This window comes from Equus caballus, chromosome 1, assembly GCF_041296265.1.
Source record: "Equus caballus isolate H_3958 breed thoroughbred chromosome 1, TB-T2T, whole genome shotgun sequence".
NCBI lineage: Eukaryota > Metazoa > Chordata > Mammalia > Perissodactyla > Equidae > Equus > Equus caballus.
In genome coordinates this window covers 30,307,452-30,326,823 of record NC_091684.1, presented here as the reverse complement: position 1 = coordinate 30,326,823, position 19,372 = coordinate 30,307,452, and the positions used below count along the sequence as shown (strand labels likewise).

The window sequence follows — 19,372 nt, the reverse complement described above, 5'->3', positions numbered from 1 at the left end:
TTTCTACGCTATTATTACAATTAAATATTTTTTTAAAAATACTAAGTATGTAAAAACTTGAAGAAAAAATTGACTTTTTAATGAATGAGTAGTATAATAGGTGAGTTTCATTTCTCTTCATTCCCATGGAGTTCAATTAATGCTATAATAATAATAGAATATAAAAATAATAAAATCGGGGCCGACCCAGTGGCGCAGCGGTTAAGCTCGCATGTTCCGCTTCTCCTCGGCCAGGGTTTTCCAGTTCGGATCCCGGGTGTGGACATGGCACAGTTCGGCACGCCATGCTGTGGTAGGCATCCCACACATAAAGTAGAGGAAGATGGGCACGGATGTTAGCTCAGGGCCAGCCTTCCTCAGCAAAAAGAGGAGGATTGGCAGTAGTTAGCTCAGGGCTAATCTTCCTCAAAAAATAAATTAATTAAATTAAATAAAAATAATAAAATTGTTTAAAAAATCTTTCCACCTCTTTGTGTCTGAGTTATAGGCTGAAATTTCCAGGTGCTGGATGCCATACTGGATTTTGTGACTGCTTCCCTAAGATCCTCTCTTGGTTAGAGCCATGATTTTATTTGAGATATCATGACTCCCTGGGTCATCTCACATATGTTGCTAGAAGCTGAATCCAGCCTTGGCTCTAGGACTTAGGCAGGAAGCTTAGACCTAAACTAATCCACAAATGCCCCACCCTTGGCACCACTGAAAGTTCAGAGGTGAACATTTAACCCATTTCAGACCAAGGAGTCATGAAGAGAGATTTCTGGAACATATTAGGATGTTCTCTGTCATGCTAGATATAAGCGAGAAAGCCCCAGAGGATCCAGCATCAGGATGAAACTGATTGTGTGCAGCTGGCAGAACTGAACAACAGAAACAGATGGGTTTTTGACGATGTCATTAAGCCACCGGATTGATCAGCCCTGAACCCTGCCCTCCTTTGGACTTTCATTACCTAGACAATAATTCCCATTATGTTTTAAGCCAGTTGTCATTGGGTTTTGCTTCATGGTAACATGGTCCTTAGTTATACGAAAACCATGACATTTTCAAAAAGATTGCATTATCTCTGAGGAAAATGGAACTAGAAAAGCTCTACTGTTGTCTGAATGTCTCTACAGGGCAGTGGATGGCTTTAGTATATCTGTGCCAAAGTTTACATTAATTAAAATACATTATTATCTTATATTAAAGGGGGCTTGCTGACCAAGCCAACTGATGATGATATTCTAAGAACATACCTACCATTAATTTCTGGAGGCTGTCCAAGCTGTATTTCCAGGTAAAGCCAGATCTCTAGAATATAATGAAAATTTATATATGTACATACACACATATATATGTTTATAAACATTCATATATGTATATATATGCACACATATATGTAATTTTGTATTTATAGACACACATGTATAGGTATATATGTACGTATACTCACACACACATATATCCTTACTCCTATAAATTACCCTTGTAGAATGAGAATTTAATAGGGATTTTTTTAAAAGATTTTTTTTTTAAGATTTTATTTTTCCTTTTTCTCCCCAAAGCCCCCCAGTACATAGTTGTGTATTGTTTTTTAGTTGTGGGTCCTTCTAGTTGTGGCATGTGGGATGCCGCCTCAGCATGGCTTGATGAGCAGTGCCATGTCCGTGCCCAGGATCGGAACCAGCAAAACCCTGGGCCACCAAAGCGGAGCGCGAGAATCCAACCACTCCGCGACGGGGCCGGCCCCTTAATATGGATTTTAAGGGAGATAGATACAAGAAACAGTCAAAAAAAAAGTAACTACAATTTTTAACATTTTCCATTATGATATTCCATGTCTCAAATAAAATCTAACAAAGCCAATTCTTCCCAGAGTTAGCCTCGCCTTACTAACTGGTGTACTTTTTCTTACTCAACAATGAGAACTATGCAATCTACTTGTGTTTTCTTTTTTGCTTTGGCTGCCAGGAACCTCAGGTTTTGTTCTCATTTGTGGTGCTTTTGTTTATCTTAAGTTTTCTGATGCAAGTTATCCTCTTCCCCTATATTTTCCCACTTCTTTGGCTAAGTTTTTTTTATTATAATTTTAATGGGCTGTATTTTATTGTATCTGCACTTTTTAATGTAAGCTACCTCAGATCCCTTTTAGACATAGGTGGGGCATAAATATTTTGTTATTAAAGAAGCATGACTGTAATAGTAATTATTAATCATCATCATCATGAGCTTGGATAATAACTTGATTTTATCTATTCCATTGTTTATGGTAGAGACTGAATATTCTTGTCCTCTCTTTTGAACTGCTGGAAGACCTCCCCAGCTCGGAGTAATAACAGGAAGTCGGCGGTTGCTTTGTGCTTCCCCTTTCCCAGGGGATTGCCATATAAGCCATCATATGCTGCTGAGCTCCTTCCCTATTCCTAATTACTTTTTAAGGAAATTGAGCTGTCCTTTTCTAACAGCACTCTCCTTGGGCAGGGATGAGATCCCTTCTCTCAACTAATTGACAAAGAGCCTTGAAGAGCTGGGGTGCTTTTGCCAGCAAGTGTTTAATTCCTTTACATGTCTACACTACTCCTCTCTTGGAAACTGTGCCTTCCAGTTTTTGACACTCAAAAGCCAACTGCTTCTTCCTAAGCTGGATAGCTCTGGAGAAAAGCATTGAAGATGCTTCTCTAGAAATGTAGGGGTCTCTTCCAGCCCCACTCCCAGCCCTGACTGTCATTATGTGGATAGAACTTCCACTGTTCCATCAGTCCTTCAACCGTTGAAGAGTTGGGAGTTCCTTGAGCTTTACCAATTCTATGAATTTACCCTGCAGCTCCTCTTATGGCCTCTTCCTGAGCCCCTCTTATAACCTGACTTGCTGAAACATCTTTGAAACATCACTACCTATTTCTTGGCACACTGGAGCCAGTTTGGCTTTGGCCATATAAATAATTTGGGGGGAAGGGAAGTTCTATGGTTATCCCTACATGGTAATTCTTCTTTCTTGTGAAATAAAATACAATATCCTGAAACTGTCCCTTCTTATGCCTCCCCAACAAACTCTGATACTAGTTTTACAAAAGCTTAGCTAAACACTTCAATACCCACTCCTGGTGGAAAAGAATCAGATCTCATCAGCCTCCCCAATGATTTTGTATCAAGGAGATTGTAAGTACCTTGATTTCTCCAGATTCCACTAATTGTTGGTACTCCCATGCCAAACTATCTGCTTCCCTGTCTGGCATAGACTGCTAACTATATCCCAATACCTTTGCCCCGCCTTTGTTACATACTAATGTAACTTTATCTAGGCTGCCCAACTAAACACCACATTACCCAGCCTCCCTTGCAGTTAGGTATGGTGACCATTTGAGTAAGTTCTGGCCAATGGAATATGAGTGGAGTGATATGCTTCCACTTACAACTTCTGGCTCACGCCCTTAAAAGGAAGGAAGCTACTTTCCCTTTCTGCTTTCCTACTTCCTGCTAGCTGGAGGATGGACATAACAGCAGGAGCTGGAGCATGTGACAGAAGCCATATATTGAGGATGGCAAAGCAATAAGGTAGAAGGAGCCTGGACCCCACTTGATTGTAGAGCCCTGTCTTATTCCAGGGCTGCTTACACCTCAGATTGTTATGTGAGAGAGAAATAAATTGTCTTATTTAAGACACCATTATTGCAACTAAATCAATATCCCAACTGAAGCATTTCATATGAAGACATCCATGTCAGATAGGTACTTTGCAAAAGGAACTTTTCTAAAAAATTAGGATAGTCGTTGAGGGAAAAAAAGACAGAGTTGAAGTCAACAAAGTGATAACACAGAATTCCTACCCTAAGAAAAGTCAAGTGTAATCACAGATCTCTGGGTTAAAACCATTTACTGGATACACAGAACATTTTTCCTTTTCTTAGTAGAAAGTTCCCTATTAAGAAATTCTTTTGTTTTTCTTCTTCTTCTTGGGTAATTTCTCCTTCCAATCTCTTCTTTCCTTGCTATTGCCCTCACACATTCTGATTAATGCTATTGAGTCATTCAAAGTTGGATTCCACATACCTCACGTTTCTTAAGGCGGATAACTCGCAGAAGAAAGTTGAGACATGAAACAAGGGAAAAGTTAAATTCTCAGAGCGTTCACTGGAGGATTATAGAAAACCACATATATGACTATAAGTGACCAGTTTCTTCTTAGGAAATCAGATTCAGGGCCAAAGAGTTTTGAGTTGCTATTGAAGGGAATTCAATCAGACTAAAGGTGATTACTCTTGGGAAAGAGAAAATGAATCCAAGAACTGATTAGTGATCCCCTTAAAGTTTGTGGTAGATCTGAGATCTTAGGACAGAGGGAAGAAAAGGCCTATAAATACTTGTCCATGCTGAGTCAATGTAACAGACTATCTCAGGGGAGAAAATACTGAAATCAGTTACCAAATGTATAAGAGAACTGGCCACAAGAATGCACTTGTGATTAGCTGCTGGAATTCTCTGTTCTATTCAATTCTTAGTGCAGATGCAAAAAAGAGCAAAGCGATTGTTCCTTATGGATTTAGTAAACCTTAACTGATGGTTTATAAACTATTACATGGTTTCAGACCTGCTTGAAGAGTTTATTAAGACAGCAGTCAAACCAGGAAGTCAAAGGTCTGAGGAAAACGGATGGTCTTCTTCAGAGACATCCTGGAAAGAAAAATACTACCCCTCAAATAGCTTAGTTCTTATGTGGTCTCAAACCTCAAGACATAGCATGAACTTCAGCCAATGTCAGGAGAGATATATGAGACATAGTATATAGCCTTGGTCTCTAAGAAAAAGGGCACACTGTTTCAAAATAGCTGGAGATGCCAACTGGAATGTAACGTAAGAGATCTGCCTCAGGATGGGGATTTTCCTGGCTGATGAGTCAGAAGTGGTTCTACACATGTTCCTGTAGAAGGTTACAGAGAAAGACCACACTTGTTCTTTGTGAGTTTCCTTGAATGATTTGCCTGAGATCTTCCCAGATGAATCGTCTTGGAAAAACTAAGGTCCTAGAGAGTAGTTTAGAGCTAAGGTTTAAAGACTTTTGCTGCCTATATCTAGCTGCACCAAAGAGATATTTAATACTAGAAACTAAGGAAGCATTAGAAGAAAAGCCTTTGATATTACAGAGTGCCCTGGCTAGAGTCCTTGAAAATGTAGACCCAGAAAAGATAGGAAACCAGGCAAGTCAGACCTAAAACCACATATATATATATAGGGATTACCCAAGTATGATGCCAACATTTCATGCACTGTCTTAAAAAATGATCAGAGAAAGTGACTAAAGTAGTAGAGTTGGTAACAAGTGATTTTACTATGTAGAAGGCCTGGACTTTACCTGTAATTTTGCCCAAGCTACATTCATCAATGATTCTGTGAAGATTACAGAATCATCAATAGCATAACCAAACTACGTGTTCATCCAAAGCCGAGAACTGATTCTCTCTGGAGTTACAGGGTCTGTTAAGGGTAGCCTCATCATTGATTGGCTCATGAGATACTGCAAAATAAAGGCAGTCCAGGAAGAATGTATGAAGACAGCATTAGTCACCTAAATAAATGCATCACCTCCTTTACTACAGGGCATGCTCGCTCAACACACAACAGGAGGCTCTCAAATCGTTCTCTATATAGGAAAGACCTATTTAAGTAATTAACGTTGTTTAAAAAAGACACAATAGGCCCAAAATAGAGTCACCAAACCAAGACTTAATCCCTAACCTAAGTGCAAAGTCAGCCGCGCCCTGGGATGTAATCTGAACCAGTTAGCCTAGAGTCTCCTGCTCTGCACAACCCTCTGCATAGACCGCTGCCATCCCTCAAAGGTGGCCTTTCCTGAAACAGTCAGCTCCTTTCTAGAATAACTTTCTTGTCCCGCCTCCTTGTGCTTAGAAAAGTCTTCCATTTTGTACAGCTCTTCAGAGCTCCTAGCACCTTTGCTAGGTGGGATGCTGCCCCATTCATGAGGCATTGAATAAAGCCAATCAGATCTTTACATTCACTCGGTTGAATTTTGTTTTTGAACAACATATTGATTGATTTTTAAATAACTTAAATAGAAACGATGTCATTACCACTTTAAAGGGCAAGAACTCCTTGAAACACATTATCTAACTTTCCCTGGGGTTCAAAAAGTGGAAAATGTTTCCCTGAAGTTCCCAGCAGGGAGAGCCCATAAAAAAAAAATCTCAAGAATCTGTGTCAGGAACTGGGGGACAGGGAAAAGTCTTGGAGACAGTGGCCCAAGGAGTAAAGAAGAAGAGTCAAAAGCTGTGGGCAGATGTAGAGGAGAAGAAAGCAAAGGGGACCAGTTCCCGGGGAGAGAGAAGAGAGAAAAGAAAGGAGGTGCTGGGAGAGGCAGTCCAGGACACAGAAACACCCAGCAAGAAGTGCTGTTCCTGATGCCGGCCTTCATCACAAGCTGGCAGGTCCTTGTGGCTATTTTCAAGTATGAGTTTTTTCCACAGAGTGCATCAAAAGAGCCTCCTATACTGGCTTAGTCAGCAGCAGACATTTCATCTCAGACAGCATTTGTATGACTTCACACCGCCTTCTAGTGTAAACCAACCAAAGCTTCTTATCTAAAATTCATAGATATTTATATGTGCCTAGAAAGTGGCTGAAATGATACACCAAACTGTAAACAGTGGCTAATAACAGTGGCCTTTAACATTCTCAAAATTATTTGACTTTTTTTTTTTTAACAAGGACTATGTATTAGTCAAAATTTTAATAAAGATATTCTCAGGGTTGAGGAGGGAGGGGATAGAATTCTTTTGCCATAGAATAAGGAGAAACACTGTTTTACATTTTCCTCTCCTACTTGGCCTGCCCCCCAACTCTGACTATGGCAAAGCTTTTGCATGTTCACAGCCTGAGACCTTAGCTGGCCCTTGCTACCTCCTCCAACCCCTACCTCCTCCAGGCTGAGAGCGAATAGTGTTAAAACAAAAAAGCAAGCATACAGCAATGACTTTGGACCTCCTCAGACTTGAATGGCCACCTGCCTCAGGGACCTACAAAAGTTCCCAGGTCTCTCGGACCATTTTGCTCCCTGCATCTTGCCATGGTCCCAGAGCACCCCTCCACCATAGCTCTCATCACAGCTGATGTCACCGTTTGTTTACGTCAGCCTCCTTTGATCCTTGAAGGTAGAGGACGCGTCTCATGTATTCTAAAGCCTTTAACAGTTGGAGTAGACTCTGACACAGAGGAGGACTTATAGATGTTTGAATGAATGAATGTGTGAATACCCAGGATTTTGTCCTTTGTTTGGACCTTTTGCTAAGAAGCTCTCGACGTTTTGTTTGACATTTTCCTCCACACTATGAAATAATCTGATTTGGCCTGCTCAGACTCATTCTCCAAGCCAGTGGTTCTCAAACATTTTGTGCTCAGGACCCCTCTGTAACTCTTAAAAATTATTGAGGACTCCAAAAAGGTTTTGTTTATTTGGGTTATATCTATAAAAATTACCTTATAGAAATTAAAACTGAGGAAGAATTTAAACATTTATTAATTCATTCATTTAAAAATAATGATAACAAACCCAATATATGTAAACATAAATAACATATTTTAATGAAAAATAACTATACTTTCTAAAACAAAACAAAACTTTTAGTGAGAAAAGTGGCATTGTTCTACATTTTTGCAAGTGTCTCTAGTGTCTGGCTTAAAAAAGACGGCTGGATTCTCATACTTGCTGTTGCATGTTGTTTTGGTTGAAGTATATGAAGAAAATATGACCTCTCACAACAGGTAATTGGGTCGTAGAGGACCTCACAAACTCCCTGACAGGTTCTCAGGAAACTCCAGGGAACCTTAGAGCATACCTTTGAGAACATTACCCTGTGCCTTATTTCCATGACTAGAACCTCCATCCAGTCCTGAACATCTGCCTGAGCGTAAAACCCTAGACTTCCGCTAACATCAGCCAACAGCATTAAAGAGATTATTATCAATATCATCATGATCCCTTGCCAGTGTACCAAATTTCATTGTTTTCAAAGAGCTTTCCTGTGCCATGTTTCCCAATAACCTGTCAGACACGGTCTGATTATTTCACCTTATCCATGAGCAGTTACCCGTGAATAATGAAGTTCAGTTTACATGATTTGCTCTGAGGCATTCAGCTGGCAAGAGGCAGAGTCAGGACTCAGATTCATGCCTTATGAACACAAGCTACGCGTTCTTTCTCTGGCTGTTTACAGAAACAGTGCCTTTGCCTGGTGTTATTTACAAAAATCTACAGTATCTAGGTTTCATCAATCAGTGCTACCTGCTGTTCTGTACTTGATCGAAGTATGATTACCAGTAAAAAGCTTTTCCTTCATCCCGAGATAGACACTTAACTGTACTGCTATATCCCTAGAGACCAATGACAGCCCCACAAGGGGAAAAACTAAGTGACAGGCTGTCACTCAGCATTGGACAACAGGACACATCCAGGCCCTGGGACTTCTAGAGCACCAGGGAATTCCGCACAGCAAATACAGGCCAAAAGCTGCTGGTGGGGCCTAAATCCCTATTATTTAGGTTGAGCTGGCTCAGATCACCTCACCCTAGTACTCAAAGGACTTTGTTACTCTCTGTGTCAGGATGAGCCGTAGGTAACTGAGCATGCTTGGAAAGGCATAAAATCAGCATACCATGGCCATTCTTTTTTTTCTCCCCAAAGCCCCAGTACATAGTTATATATCCTAGTTGTAAGTCATTCTAGTTCTTCCATGTGGGAGGCTGCCACAGCATGGCTTGACAAGCTGTATGTGAGCCCACGCCCAGGATCCAAACCGGTGAACCCTAGGCCTCTGAAGCAGAGCACACAAACTTAACCACTCGGCCACCGGCCTGGCCCCCCATGGCCTTTCTTAATCCCTGGCAATAGCTTCTAGAGGAGCCGATCTTTCTGATCCTTGATAAGCATTATCCTGATGTTCTTAAACAGATCTCAGGCTTGCAGTGGGTTAAACTTTACATTTCAGTATTTGCCTGATTTATACCTTAACATGGAATGAAAACTGATATTTACCGAAAGCCCACTATTTGTCAGGCACTATACTAAGTACCTTATTTGTTTCCACCAATTCAACAAAGGCAGACATTATCCACATTTGACACACAAGGAAATCAATACTGCTAGAGATTTAAGTATCTTTTTTTTTTTAAGATTTTATTTTTTTCCTTTTTCTCCCCAAAGCCCCCCAGTACATAGTTGTATACTCTTTGTGTGGGTCCTTCTAGTTGTGGTATGTGGGACGCTGCCTCAGCGTGGTTTGATGAGCAGTGCCATGTCCGCGCCTAGGATTCGAACCAACGAAACACTGGGCAGCCTGCAGTGGAGCGAGCGAACTTCACCACTCGGCCACGGGGCCAGCGCCAAGATTTAAGTATCTTGACCTATCTTGCCAAAGGCACACGGCTGTTAACTGATTACACCATCATTTGAACCAGCTTGTCTTATTCCAGGTCCCATGCTCTCTCCATTACTGCTGTGCCTTCACTAATGTCATGGTTCTATGTGACCAATTATCTTCTGCCATCACTATAGCCACATACATTTCCACAGACATTTACTGAACCTCCAATATATTTCTGTTCCTTTCCTTGTCAAATCTAGGAATGCTCAGTCAAGAAAGATGTCTTCTGTGAATGTTCCTCAAAATATTAAAAATAGAACTACCACATGATCCAGCAATTCCACTTCTGAGTATTTATCTGAAGAAAATGAAATCACTATCTTGAAAAGATATCTGCATGTCTATGTTCATTGCGGTATTATTTACAATAGCCAAGACATGGAAACAAACTGAGTGTCCATCAACAAATAAATGGATAAAGCAAATGTGGTGTATATATACACACACATATATATGTACACACACACACATACACTCACACACACTGGAATATTATTCAGTCATAAAAAAGGAAAGCCTACCATTTGCAACAACATGGATGCAACTTGAAGGCATCATGCTAGGTGAAATAAGTCAGACAGAGAAAGACAAATACTGTATGATCTCACTTACATGTGAAATCTAAAGCAAAAAACACCGAACTCATAGATACAGAAAACAGATTGGTCGTTGCCAGATGCGAGGGAATGAGAGGGTGGGTGAAATTAATGAAGGTGGTCAAAAGGTATAAACTTCCAATTATAAGATAAATAAGTCCTGGGGATGTACTGTATAGCATGGTGACTATAGTTAACAATATTGTATTGCATATTTGAAAGTTGCTAAGAGAGTAAATCTTAGAAGTTCTTATCACAAGAAAAAAAATTGTAACTGTGTGGTGATGGATGTGGACTAAACTTACTGCAGTAATCATTTTGCAATATATACATATATCAAATCATTATGTTGTACACCTAAAACTAATACAATGCTATATGTCAATTATATCTCAATTAAAAAAAAAAAGGAAAGCCATCTTTTTCCCAATCTCCAAGTTTACTCCAATTTCTCCTGTTAATGCAAGATTTCACCAATCTATTGACAGAACCTTGAAATCCACTAAAAGAAAGCAGAGTGAACAGAGGCATGCAATTCTTTACAACTAGTGATGGATAAAGGGCATCCAATTGATATTATTTGGCATGTAAGACACAAATCACCAAAGCCGAGGGTCTTTGCCCTCCTCCCCAACTCCATGGTGACCAGACTCAGCCTTGGTCTGGCTCAGAGCCACTCCTATACAGGGCTGGTTCCAGGTGCACCTTTGAGATAACAATACTGTCTCCTAAAACAAACAGCCATTATTTCCACACAAAGACCGTCAATGTTTCCTCCATCAACAAAAGGCTACAGCCATCCTGCCAAGAAGACAAAGGGCTGGAAGCCCTTTCATAAATATCATGATGGTGGAGGAGAGGGGTGAAGGCAGGAAGATCATTCTCCAGCACTTTCTCTGCTGATGAATAAGACCAACACCACTCATCAGGGACAGGAACCCTTCTGAGTTACTGACCATTCCTGAACTATTCATAATAACAATAATAATGGCTTCCTAATCTGTGGAATGAAAATAATAATATCTGTCCCTTACAGGATGGCTGTCAGGATCAAATGAGATAATAGGTGTGAAAGCTCTTTGTGAGGTTTAAAGGGCTGTGCAACTGATATGGTTATTATGAGAAGATTGATGGTTTGCTCCATTGCCTGTGTAAAAAAGATAGCTCTATTTTAGCCACATGAGACTCCAAATAGCCCAGTGTCTAGTTCCACCCACTTCCTAGAATAAAGCATATGGGAGAAGAAATGTGGTCAGTATGGATGACCACTGTAGTTTTCTAGGGCCCATCCCAGGCCAAATTGCTGGGCTGGTGATGCCTAATTTTGTTGACTTTTCTTTCCAGGCCCAGGAACCCAGATTCTGGAAATGAGGCCCCTGGTGGTTCGTCCCTCCCTAGGGTCTAACACTGGAAACTTCACCGCCCCCATCCTCTCTCTTGTCCTTCTTAAAACATATCTTTCTTGTGCAATTTACACAAAAATAAATACACATAACAAAACATGAGAAAACTGTCTATCCTCACTAGTGATCAAAGACAAATTAAGGTAAATTGTACCATTTATGCCTATTTAATAATAAAAATTACAAATGAGAATATCCAATGTTGGTGAAGTTGTGACAAAATTGGTGTGATCTTACAGTACTAGAGGCATAATAAATTTGCATGATCCCTTACAAAGTTAAAATGACAACACATAGTAAGTACTAAAATGATATTCCTATCTTTTGGCCTAGTAATCTCTCTCCCTGGACATTCCCAAGAAAATAATTCAACAGAAGTGAAAAAAAGCAGCAAATATAGACATATTTACCTATAATAGACAAATATTGAAATAACAAGAGAAATGTTTCAGTTAATTGTGGTGTGACCGTAGTCACTAAAATGAAAATATAAAAACTACTTAAAACATGAGGAAATGTGTATGATGTTATTCTAAGTGAAAATGCACCATATGATACAACTGGGTAAAATATATAAATATATGAGTAAGGACTGATGATGTGAAAATATCTTTGGTGTTGTGGTGAATTATATTTCAAAATATTTTGCTTTGTTTTTTGAGGAAGATTAGCCCTGAGCTAACATCTGCCAGCAATCCTCCTCTTTTTTTGCTGAGGAAGATTGGTCCTGAGCTAATATTCATGCCCATCTTCCTCTACTTTATGTGTGGGACGTCTGCCACAGCATGGCTTAACAAGCGGTGTGTAAGTCTGCACCAGGGATCTGAACCAGGAAACCCTGGGCCGCCAAAGCTGAGCATGTGAACTTAACTGCTGTGCCACTGGGCTGGCCCCTACATTTCAAAATGTTTTAATATCATTTTTTAAATACAGCAATAAAAAGGAAGAAAACTAATCAACTGGTAGAATTCTTCAAGATTTTGCTTCTCTCAGGGTAGGGTTGGGAGTTATCCTTGTGAAGATGTTGATGACTGTGAATAAATTAATGTGTAACACATTTGCATGTTGAGGCTGTAGTAGACTCCAGGGGATGAAAGCCTCAGAATTTGAGTTAGGCCAACAGTCATTGAATTGGATTCCTGCTTCTGCCACTTACTTGCTGCGTGGCCATGGGCAAGCTATTTGACATATCTAAACCTTCCCTGATCTGTAAAATGGAAGTGATAATACAACCAATTTCATAGAATCATTGGGAGTAGTCAATGAGATAATGTACATGGTGTAGTGTTAGACACATTGAAAAGTCATTCGATACAGTTTTGTTGTTTTTGCTGTTAATAATAATGATGGTGGTTGTGGTGGTAGTGGTAGACTGAGGTGTGGAGAAAATGCCTTAGCTTAAAGGTTTAGCATCAGCAGTAGATGCTGCTCAAATGATACTATCTCTATATGTGGCTCCAACTACAAACCTTGAAAGCTATTTTTTAATAGACTCATTTAAAAGAATAGACTTTACTTTTTTAGAGCAGTTTTAGGTTCAAAGCAAAATTGAGTGGAAGGTACCGAGGTTTCCCATGTATCACCTGTGTCCACATATGCACAGCTTCCCCAACTATCAAAATACCTCACTGGAGTGGTACGTTTGTTATAACCAATGAACCCACATTGACACATCAGTATCATCCAAAGTCCATACTTTACAATAGGGTGCACTCTTGGTATACATTCTATGGCTTTGGACAAATATATAATGACATCTGTCTACCACAATAGTGTCATACAGAGTAGTTTCACTGCCCTAAACATTCTCTGTGCTCCACCTATTCATCTTCCCCTCTCCCCAAAACCCCGGCAACCACTGGTCCTTTTACTAGCTCCAGAATGCTTTGTCCAGAATGTCATATAGTTACATAATCATGCAGTATGTAGCCTTTTCAGATTTGCTTCCTTCTTGAAAGGTATTTTTTGCAACCAATCTAGAGAACAAAGTGAGTATTTTGAAACTCCGCTAGATAATACGAAGGCAATTACTACTAGTGATTTTGTGTTAGATTCTTTACTGTAGCCGCCCCTGACACAGGAAGGGTTAATAATCACTGGAAAAAGCTTGCCAACAAACTGTGACCTGGAGGTGAGAAGGCCGGTTAGCCAATGACGGGTAAGAACCCCCGGGGGGGGGGGGGGGGCAACCTAAGCCAGGCGGCGGCCCCCCGGGGGCACAGATGGAGAAACGATATCGATATCAGGAGCAGGAGGGACTGTTGCCTAAGAGACCTTGCCTGCTCCGAGATTAAAATATAGGAGCACAGCAATAACATGATAATATCAAAACAGAGGCCAAGGGAGGGCTCCTTGAGAAATCACTAAGAATTCTTGGCATTCGCTAATTACTTCATCCAGAACACCTGTGTATGTTTAACAGATGTAAGCTACGTATATATTGAAACGCTGGTTATAATAAACTCAAAGTGGCCATCAGCCCTCTCCGCATCTATCCTGATGTGTACATTGGATTGCGACACCGACATTTACACATGTTATCTCCATAAGATAAGTATTATTATCCTTCCTTCCAGCAGGAAGTGCCCAAGATCACAAAACCAGTAAGTGGCAGAGCTGGTATTTGAACCCAGTTTGTCTGACTGCAATGGTCATATCTTTCATTATGCCACAGTGTTCAGCCCAATGCCAAATCTGGGTTCTGGAGCATCTGAACCCAGCTACAGGAACTGACAAGGAAGAGCATACTGGTAAATGTGCATATCCAGACTAGTGGTCTAGTGGTTAAGATTCGGTGCTCTTGTTGCCTTGGCCTGGGTTTGTTTCCTGGTCAGGAAACCACACTACTCATCTCTTGATTGTCATACTGCACTTTGCTGTGATGATGAAAGCTATGCCACCAGTATTTCAAATACCAGCAGGTCACTCGTGGTGGGCAGGTTTCAGCATAGCTCCCAGACTAGACAGACTAGGAAGAAGGATCTGGCCACCCACTTCTGAAAAAAGCGGCCATGAAAACCTATTAATAGCAGCAGAGCATTGTCTGACCTAGCACTGGAGGGTGAGTGGATGGCACAAAAAGACAAGGCAGGGTTCTGCTCTGCTGTTCACAAGTTTGCTAGGAGTTGGAATAGACTCAGTGGTACTAATAACAAAAAGGTGCATATCCAACCACACCTCACTGCAGCTCTTAGAAGACAATATCCTGATAGAACAGCAAACAGCCATTCTGCTTTGTACTAGATTCTATGGCCAGGACTTGCATCCCCGTCCTTAGCCAGGAGAGCTTAGTCAGCACACTGAACAGCAAAATTAGGTAGGTCTGGTTTGGTGTTTCTTAATCTTTTTTTTTGCATTATCCCCCAACCCAGAAACCTCTTTAGACATTTTCTTCCTAATCACCCCACCCCCAATTAAATTTTAATACCACATATATACTCTATATTTGCTTATGTACTGTGGCCTTTTGGAAGGTCAAAAGCTATTGCAATATCTAATGGGTTCTTTTGCCCTTCAAGAAACTATTTCCACCCCTTTGAGGGCTGTATCATCCCCAATGAGAATACGTAGTCTAGTTGCAGATGGCCAGAGCTCGGGGAGGCTGACAGGGAGCTGAGACGCCAGGGAGGCGAGGTCAGGACCTTGGAGAGCACCAAAGCAGCCCTCCTGAGGCAACATCCAAGTTTCAATGCTGCCTGAAGCTTTGCCTGAAAGAAGGAAGGAGCTAGGAGAGGATGGGGCCTAGGAAGCTAGCAGTAGTACTAGTTTACTGCATGTTGTAGGAACCATCAGAATGTGAAGGCCTCCAAATTCTCTTTCATAAGGAAGTTCTTGAGGGGGCTGGCACTTTGTGGACAGGGACTTCAATTTGCAGAGTCAAAGGCAGTTAATGGCACATCTTCAGGTAGTTTAACGATTTCAAGGTCTTCACTAAGAGCCCAACTCCATAGGAGCTGGAGGTTTCCAGAGGTTTGAAGGTATCAAGTGAATTCCCCCTCACCCTCCGTTGTTGGTTGGGTTCATGGCACTGCAGTACAGCCTGGTAGTGTCTGTTGTCAGTTGAAAATAATAATATGTATTACTCGTCATGTGCTAGGCACTGTGCTAAGCATATTAGTGGGCCATTTTATTTAACTTTCACAACAACCTTATCATGTGGGTATGATAATTATCCAAGACTAAGAGAGGTGAGCAAACTTGACCCAGCTCACACAGCTGATAATTAGAAGTGCCAGGCCTTGAACCCACTAGGGCTTCAGAGACCTAGCTCCTAACCAGTATGCTATACTGCCACTAAATTGACTCAGTGGCCCTGATAAGGTGGTTGTGAGGGTTAAATAAAATGTTTCATTAATATGCTCGAGACAGGACTATCATCTTCTCAATTCAACTTTCTCAGAGATATTCTCTGGCCCAAGATCCAGGCTTTTGTCCTCTTCCCAGAATTAGAAGACCTCAAAACTTATCATGTCAAAGAGAACAGATTAGTGGTTACCAGGGGGAAGGGGGGGGTGGGGGGTGGGCACAAAGGGTGAAGTGTGCACCTACAACATGAATGACAAACAATGATGTACAACTGAACTTTCACAAGGTTGTAAACTAACATAATCTCAATAAAAAGTGAAAAAAAACCCCACAACTTATCGTGTCAGTCCTATGCTCATAAGCCTACAATGGCTCCCTGTAGAGCCCTCAGGATGACATCCAAATTCCTTATTATGCCTTATAAGGCCCTTCGTGATGTGACTATGCTTATATGGCCAGCCTCATCGTCTTTTTCACTTTGCTCTTCAAACTCTCTGCTTCAGCTGCACGGATGTGCTCTCACTAAACTGGGCCCTCAGTAACCTCTTGGGGCTTGGCACATGTTCCCTCTTCCTAGAAACTTCCCTTCTCTTCACCTCCCTTTCAAGGAGTTAAATCCTCCTCATCTTTCAGGTTTCAGTTCAGACATCACTTCCTCTGTGTGTCCTCAATGATTCCCCAAATGTGGATACAACTGAAGTAATAGCATCATGGAGCTCTGTACTGGTCAGATCACCCATGGAGTATTTTGTCCAGTACTGGGCATGATATAGATCAGTTCTGGAGACAGGTAACCAGGATGGTGAGCATTGTGGAATATTCTTTACTATATGCCAGGCATTGAGGTAATGGCTTTATGGATATTATTTCATGTAAATCTAACATAATCCTATTGGATTGGGTAGTTACAGGTGAGGAAATTGAAACCCATAACTCTGGGGAGCTGAAAGTCTCCCAATCTTGCTCCAAAGGCTAATGTGGAAAAAAAGAGACATTCGAGTCATTTATAGAGAAAGGCTCTGCCTGCGAGTTTCTGTGGCTATCAAGGGATCTGAAAAAGGAGAGGAACAGTCCTTCCTAGCAGATGTTTAAGACAGAAAACCAATATGTCAACAAATGAATTTCTGACAGTAATTTGCTGAAAGGAATCAAATGGGCCTCACAGAACATACACTGGGTCGACTGTTGTTCCCCACACTCCCTGTCTGTTTCCACTCCATGCTCATGGCCCGTGGTGAACATTCAGAAGTTCTCCTTCTATCCCTGCAGAATGACTCCTGGCCGAGTACAGCCAGAGCAAGTGCCTTCTGTTCAGCTTTCCTAGAGGGCTCACACAAATGTGGGTGGCTCACAAAGATGATAAAATTTTCCATCAACATTTGTGTTATCAGACCTTCAGATTCCACTTTCAAAAGATTCATGCATCCTAAAAAGAACAGAGCTTTCTGTGTGGTACAATGCCACCTAATAATGCCCCCTCTAAGGCCACATCTTTAGTTGTAGGGTCCAAGCTGGAGCTTTAATCAAAACACACATACACACACAGTTCTGTGAAACTAGCCAAAATTCACTTTTGTGCAAGTTTTTAAAGAGGCAATTAGCTAAGTACAAAGCGCGCTTATCTAGTGGCCTTAGAGCATCTGTGTGGGCCTCCTTTATTATTATCTACAATTCTTTGACTCCATCCCTCCATGATTCACTGGTCTGTCTTTTCACTTGCTTCTCTCAACTTAGAGGCCAAACCTTCCCAGTTTGTGTCTATAGCTAGAGCTTCAGATAAGCTTCCCTCAATGCCTGTGGTATGTGACCACTCACATGGGAGAAACTGAGCTGCGTTGACCACGATCTCACCATTCGCTTCTTTAACCAGTTTATCAGGGATCTGAGCTCTAAGACCTGCTGAACCTTTTATTCCTGACTCTAAAGAAATGTGAATCATACATTACATAATAACTATGTGAAACCCACCAAACTATTTTCTTTAGAACAGAAAAGAGGGGTCTTCTGCTCTCCAACTTGCCAATAGAAAATAGTAGCTGCTGAGTGGGTGTCAAGAACTTGAACTTAAAAACTGGATTCCCCTTGTAACTGTTGACAAAACAACTTTTATTAACAGCTTTCTAACAATCTGCCTTCTTCTCTAAACTCAGTGACAAGTTCTTTTTAATCAAAATATCTTAAGCTGGAAAGGTAATAAACAGAATTTTATTATTGATATTGAAAGATCCCAGGACACAGCCTGCTCACACAGATGGATGCTGTCCCCACAGATGTTACCCGCAGAGATGTGTACACAGATGTTGTACACATAGATGCCTCTGACAGACAGATGTACGCAGAGACAGATGTTACTCACAAAGACAGATGTCCACCAGGAACACAATGTACACCAAAAGCTCCCGCAGGGTGGTCTTGATGTAAAGTTCCCGGTTCTCAGCTGTGTTCTCAGTCAGGGTTGTTCCCCAGAGTCCTAAGGGGCATTGGAGAGATGCCCAGGATCCCCCATAGCAAGAGTCCTCCCAGGTACCCCACCCATCAGTCCCTGGACTTTATTCTCATTTCCAACTCAGCCCCTCTCCTCATGCATCCCCTTATCCCTCTGCTGAATTTGGCTACTCTAACCATACCCATGGCTGTCCTCTCCCATCAAACAACCTGAGGTAGAAAGGGGTGAAGGCTTTGGGTCACACAGAATGAAGGCATGCATGGAAAGGAGGTCCCTGTCACAGGGGGGCAGTACCAGGTATCATCACATCCATGTCCTCCCTCAAACTAGCTCCCACACACCCTTCTAGGTCCCCAAGAGATGACTGCGCCAGGCCCTCCCTCTGGGAGATCACTAGACTGGCCTCTGCATTCTGGGGCAGTCAGTTCTAACAGGCAATTCACAAACCCCAAAGACACACTGAGATTCCTCTTCTTCAGATCACGTTTCCCCCCACCCAAAGCTTTTGGTGACCCCTTCTCCTGACTCCAGTATCCCAGGAGAACCCTCGCCGCAACAGGTACCTCTGATACCGCGACAGATCTGGAGGCAGCAGCTGGAAACCAGGGTCCTGTGTGATTTCTCCCGGGGTCCATCTTCAGGCTTCTTGGGTCGGGGCTTGGATGGTACCGCACTGGAGATGGTGCAGATCCTCAGCGTCCCATGTGGGGAGGAGGGACCACTGTAGGCAGGGTTGTCCCAGGCTCCACTCCCCAGATTTTGCAGCTCCTGCCCCTTGGGACTTTCCATAGCATTCAGAGGGAATGAGGTGGGGGACCTGGCACCTCAGGTACCCACTCTCACCTGGAGAAAGAGGGAGCAAAAGCGCAGCCCAGCCTAGCCAGCTGAAGGCAAAGGAAAGTGAGCCTGAGAGCAGCTGGTCTCAACAGCCTCTCCTCCTGCCTTTTGTAGGGGGAAGTCTGTGCCTGCACTGGGGAGGGAGCAGATGAGGAGGAGGGGCATGGGGAACTGTCGTCAGTTCTGCCAGGAGCTCTCTCGCTCCCACTTGCTGCAAGTCTCAGGGGACAAGAAAGATGGGGGTGGGAGGGAACTGGGAGGCAGCAGTTTGAGGAGGGGAGAGAACTGAGTATGAGGAAGATGTGGAGATTGGGGGTGGAAGGAAGGAGGCGTGAGTGAAAGAGGCAGATGCTGCGGGGAGAGGAGGGCTGC

General features: G+C 42.1%; 1 protein-coding gene across 2 annotated transcripts in view; it reads right to left on the bottom strand.

Annotated features, from left to right (window-relative positions):
- Positions 1 to 19,104, bottom strand: part of PKD2L1 (polycystin 2 like 1, transient receptor potential cation channel) — a 43,449-nt gene extending 24,345 nt beyond the window's left edge. For both annotated transcript variants that reach the window (XM_070222877.1, XM_070222884.1), the window contains exons 1-2: positions 18,727 to 19,104; positions 18,074 to 18,187 (exon numbers count right to left, since the gene is read on the bottom strand). In XM_070222877.1, coding sequence (XP_070078978.1) covers positions 18,074 to 18,187; positions 18,727 to 18,952 — 340 coding nt within the window. In that variant the 5' untranslated portion in view covers positions 18,953 to 19,104. The remainder of the gene's footprint in view (positions 1 to 18,073; positions 18,188 to 18,726) is intronic.
- Positions 19,105 to 19,372: the final 268 nt, after the last annotated feature.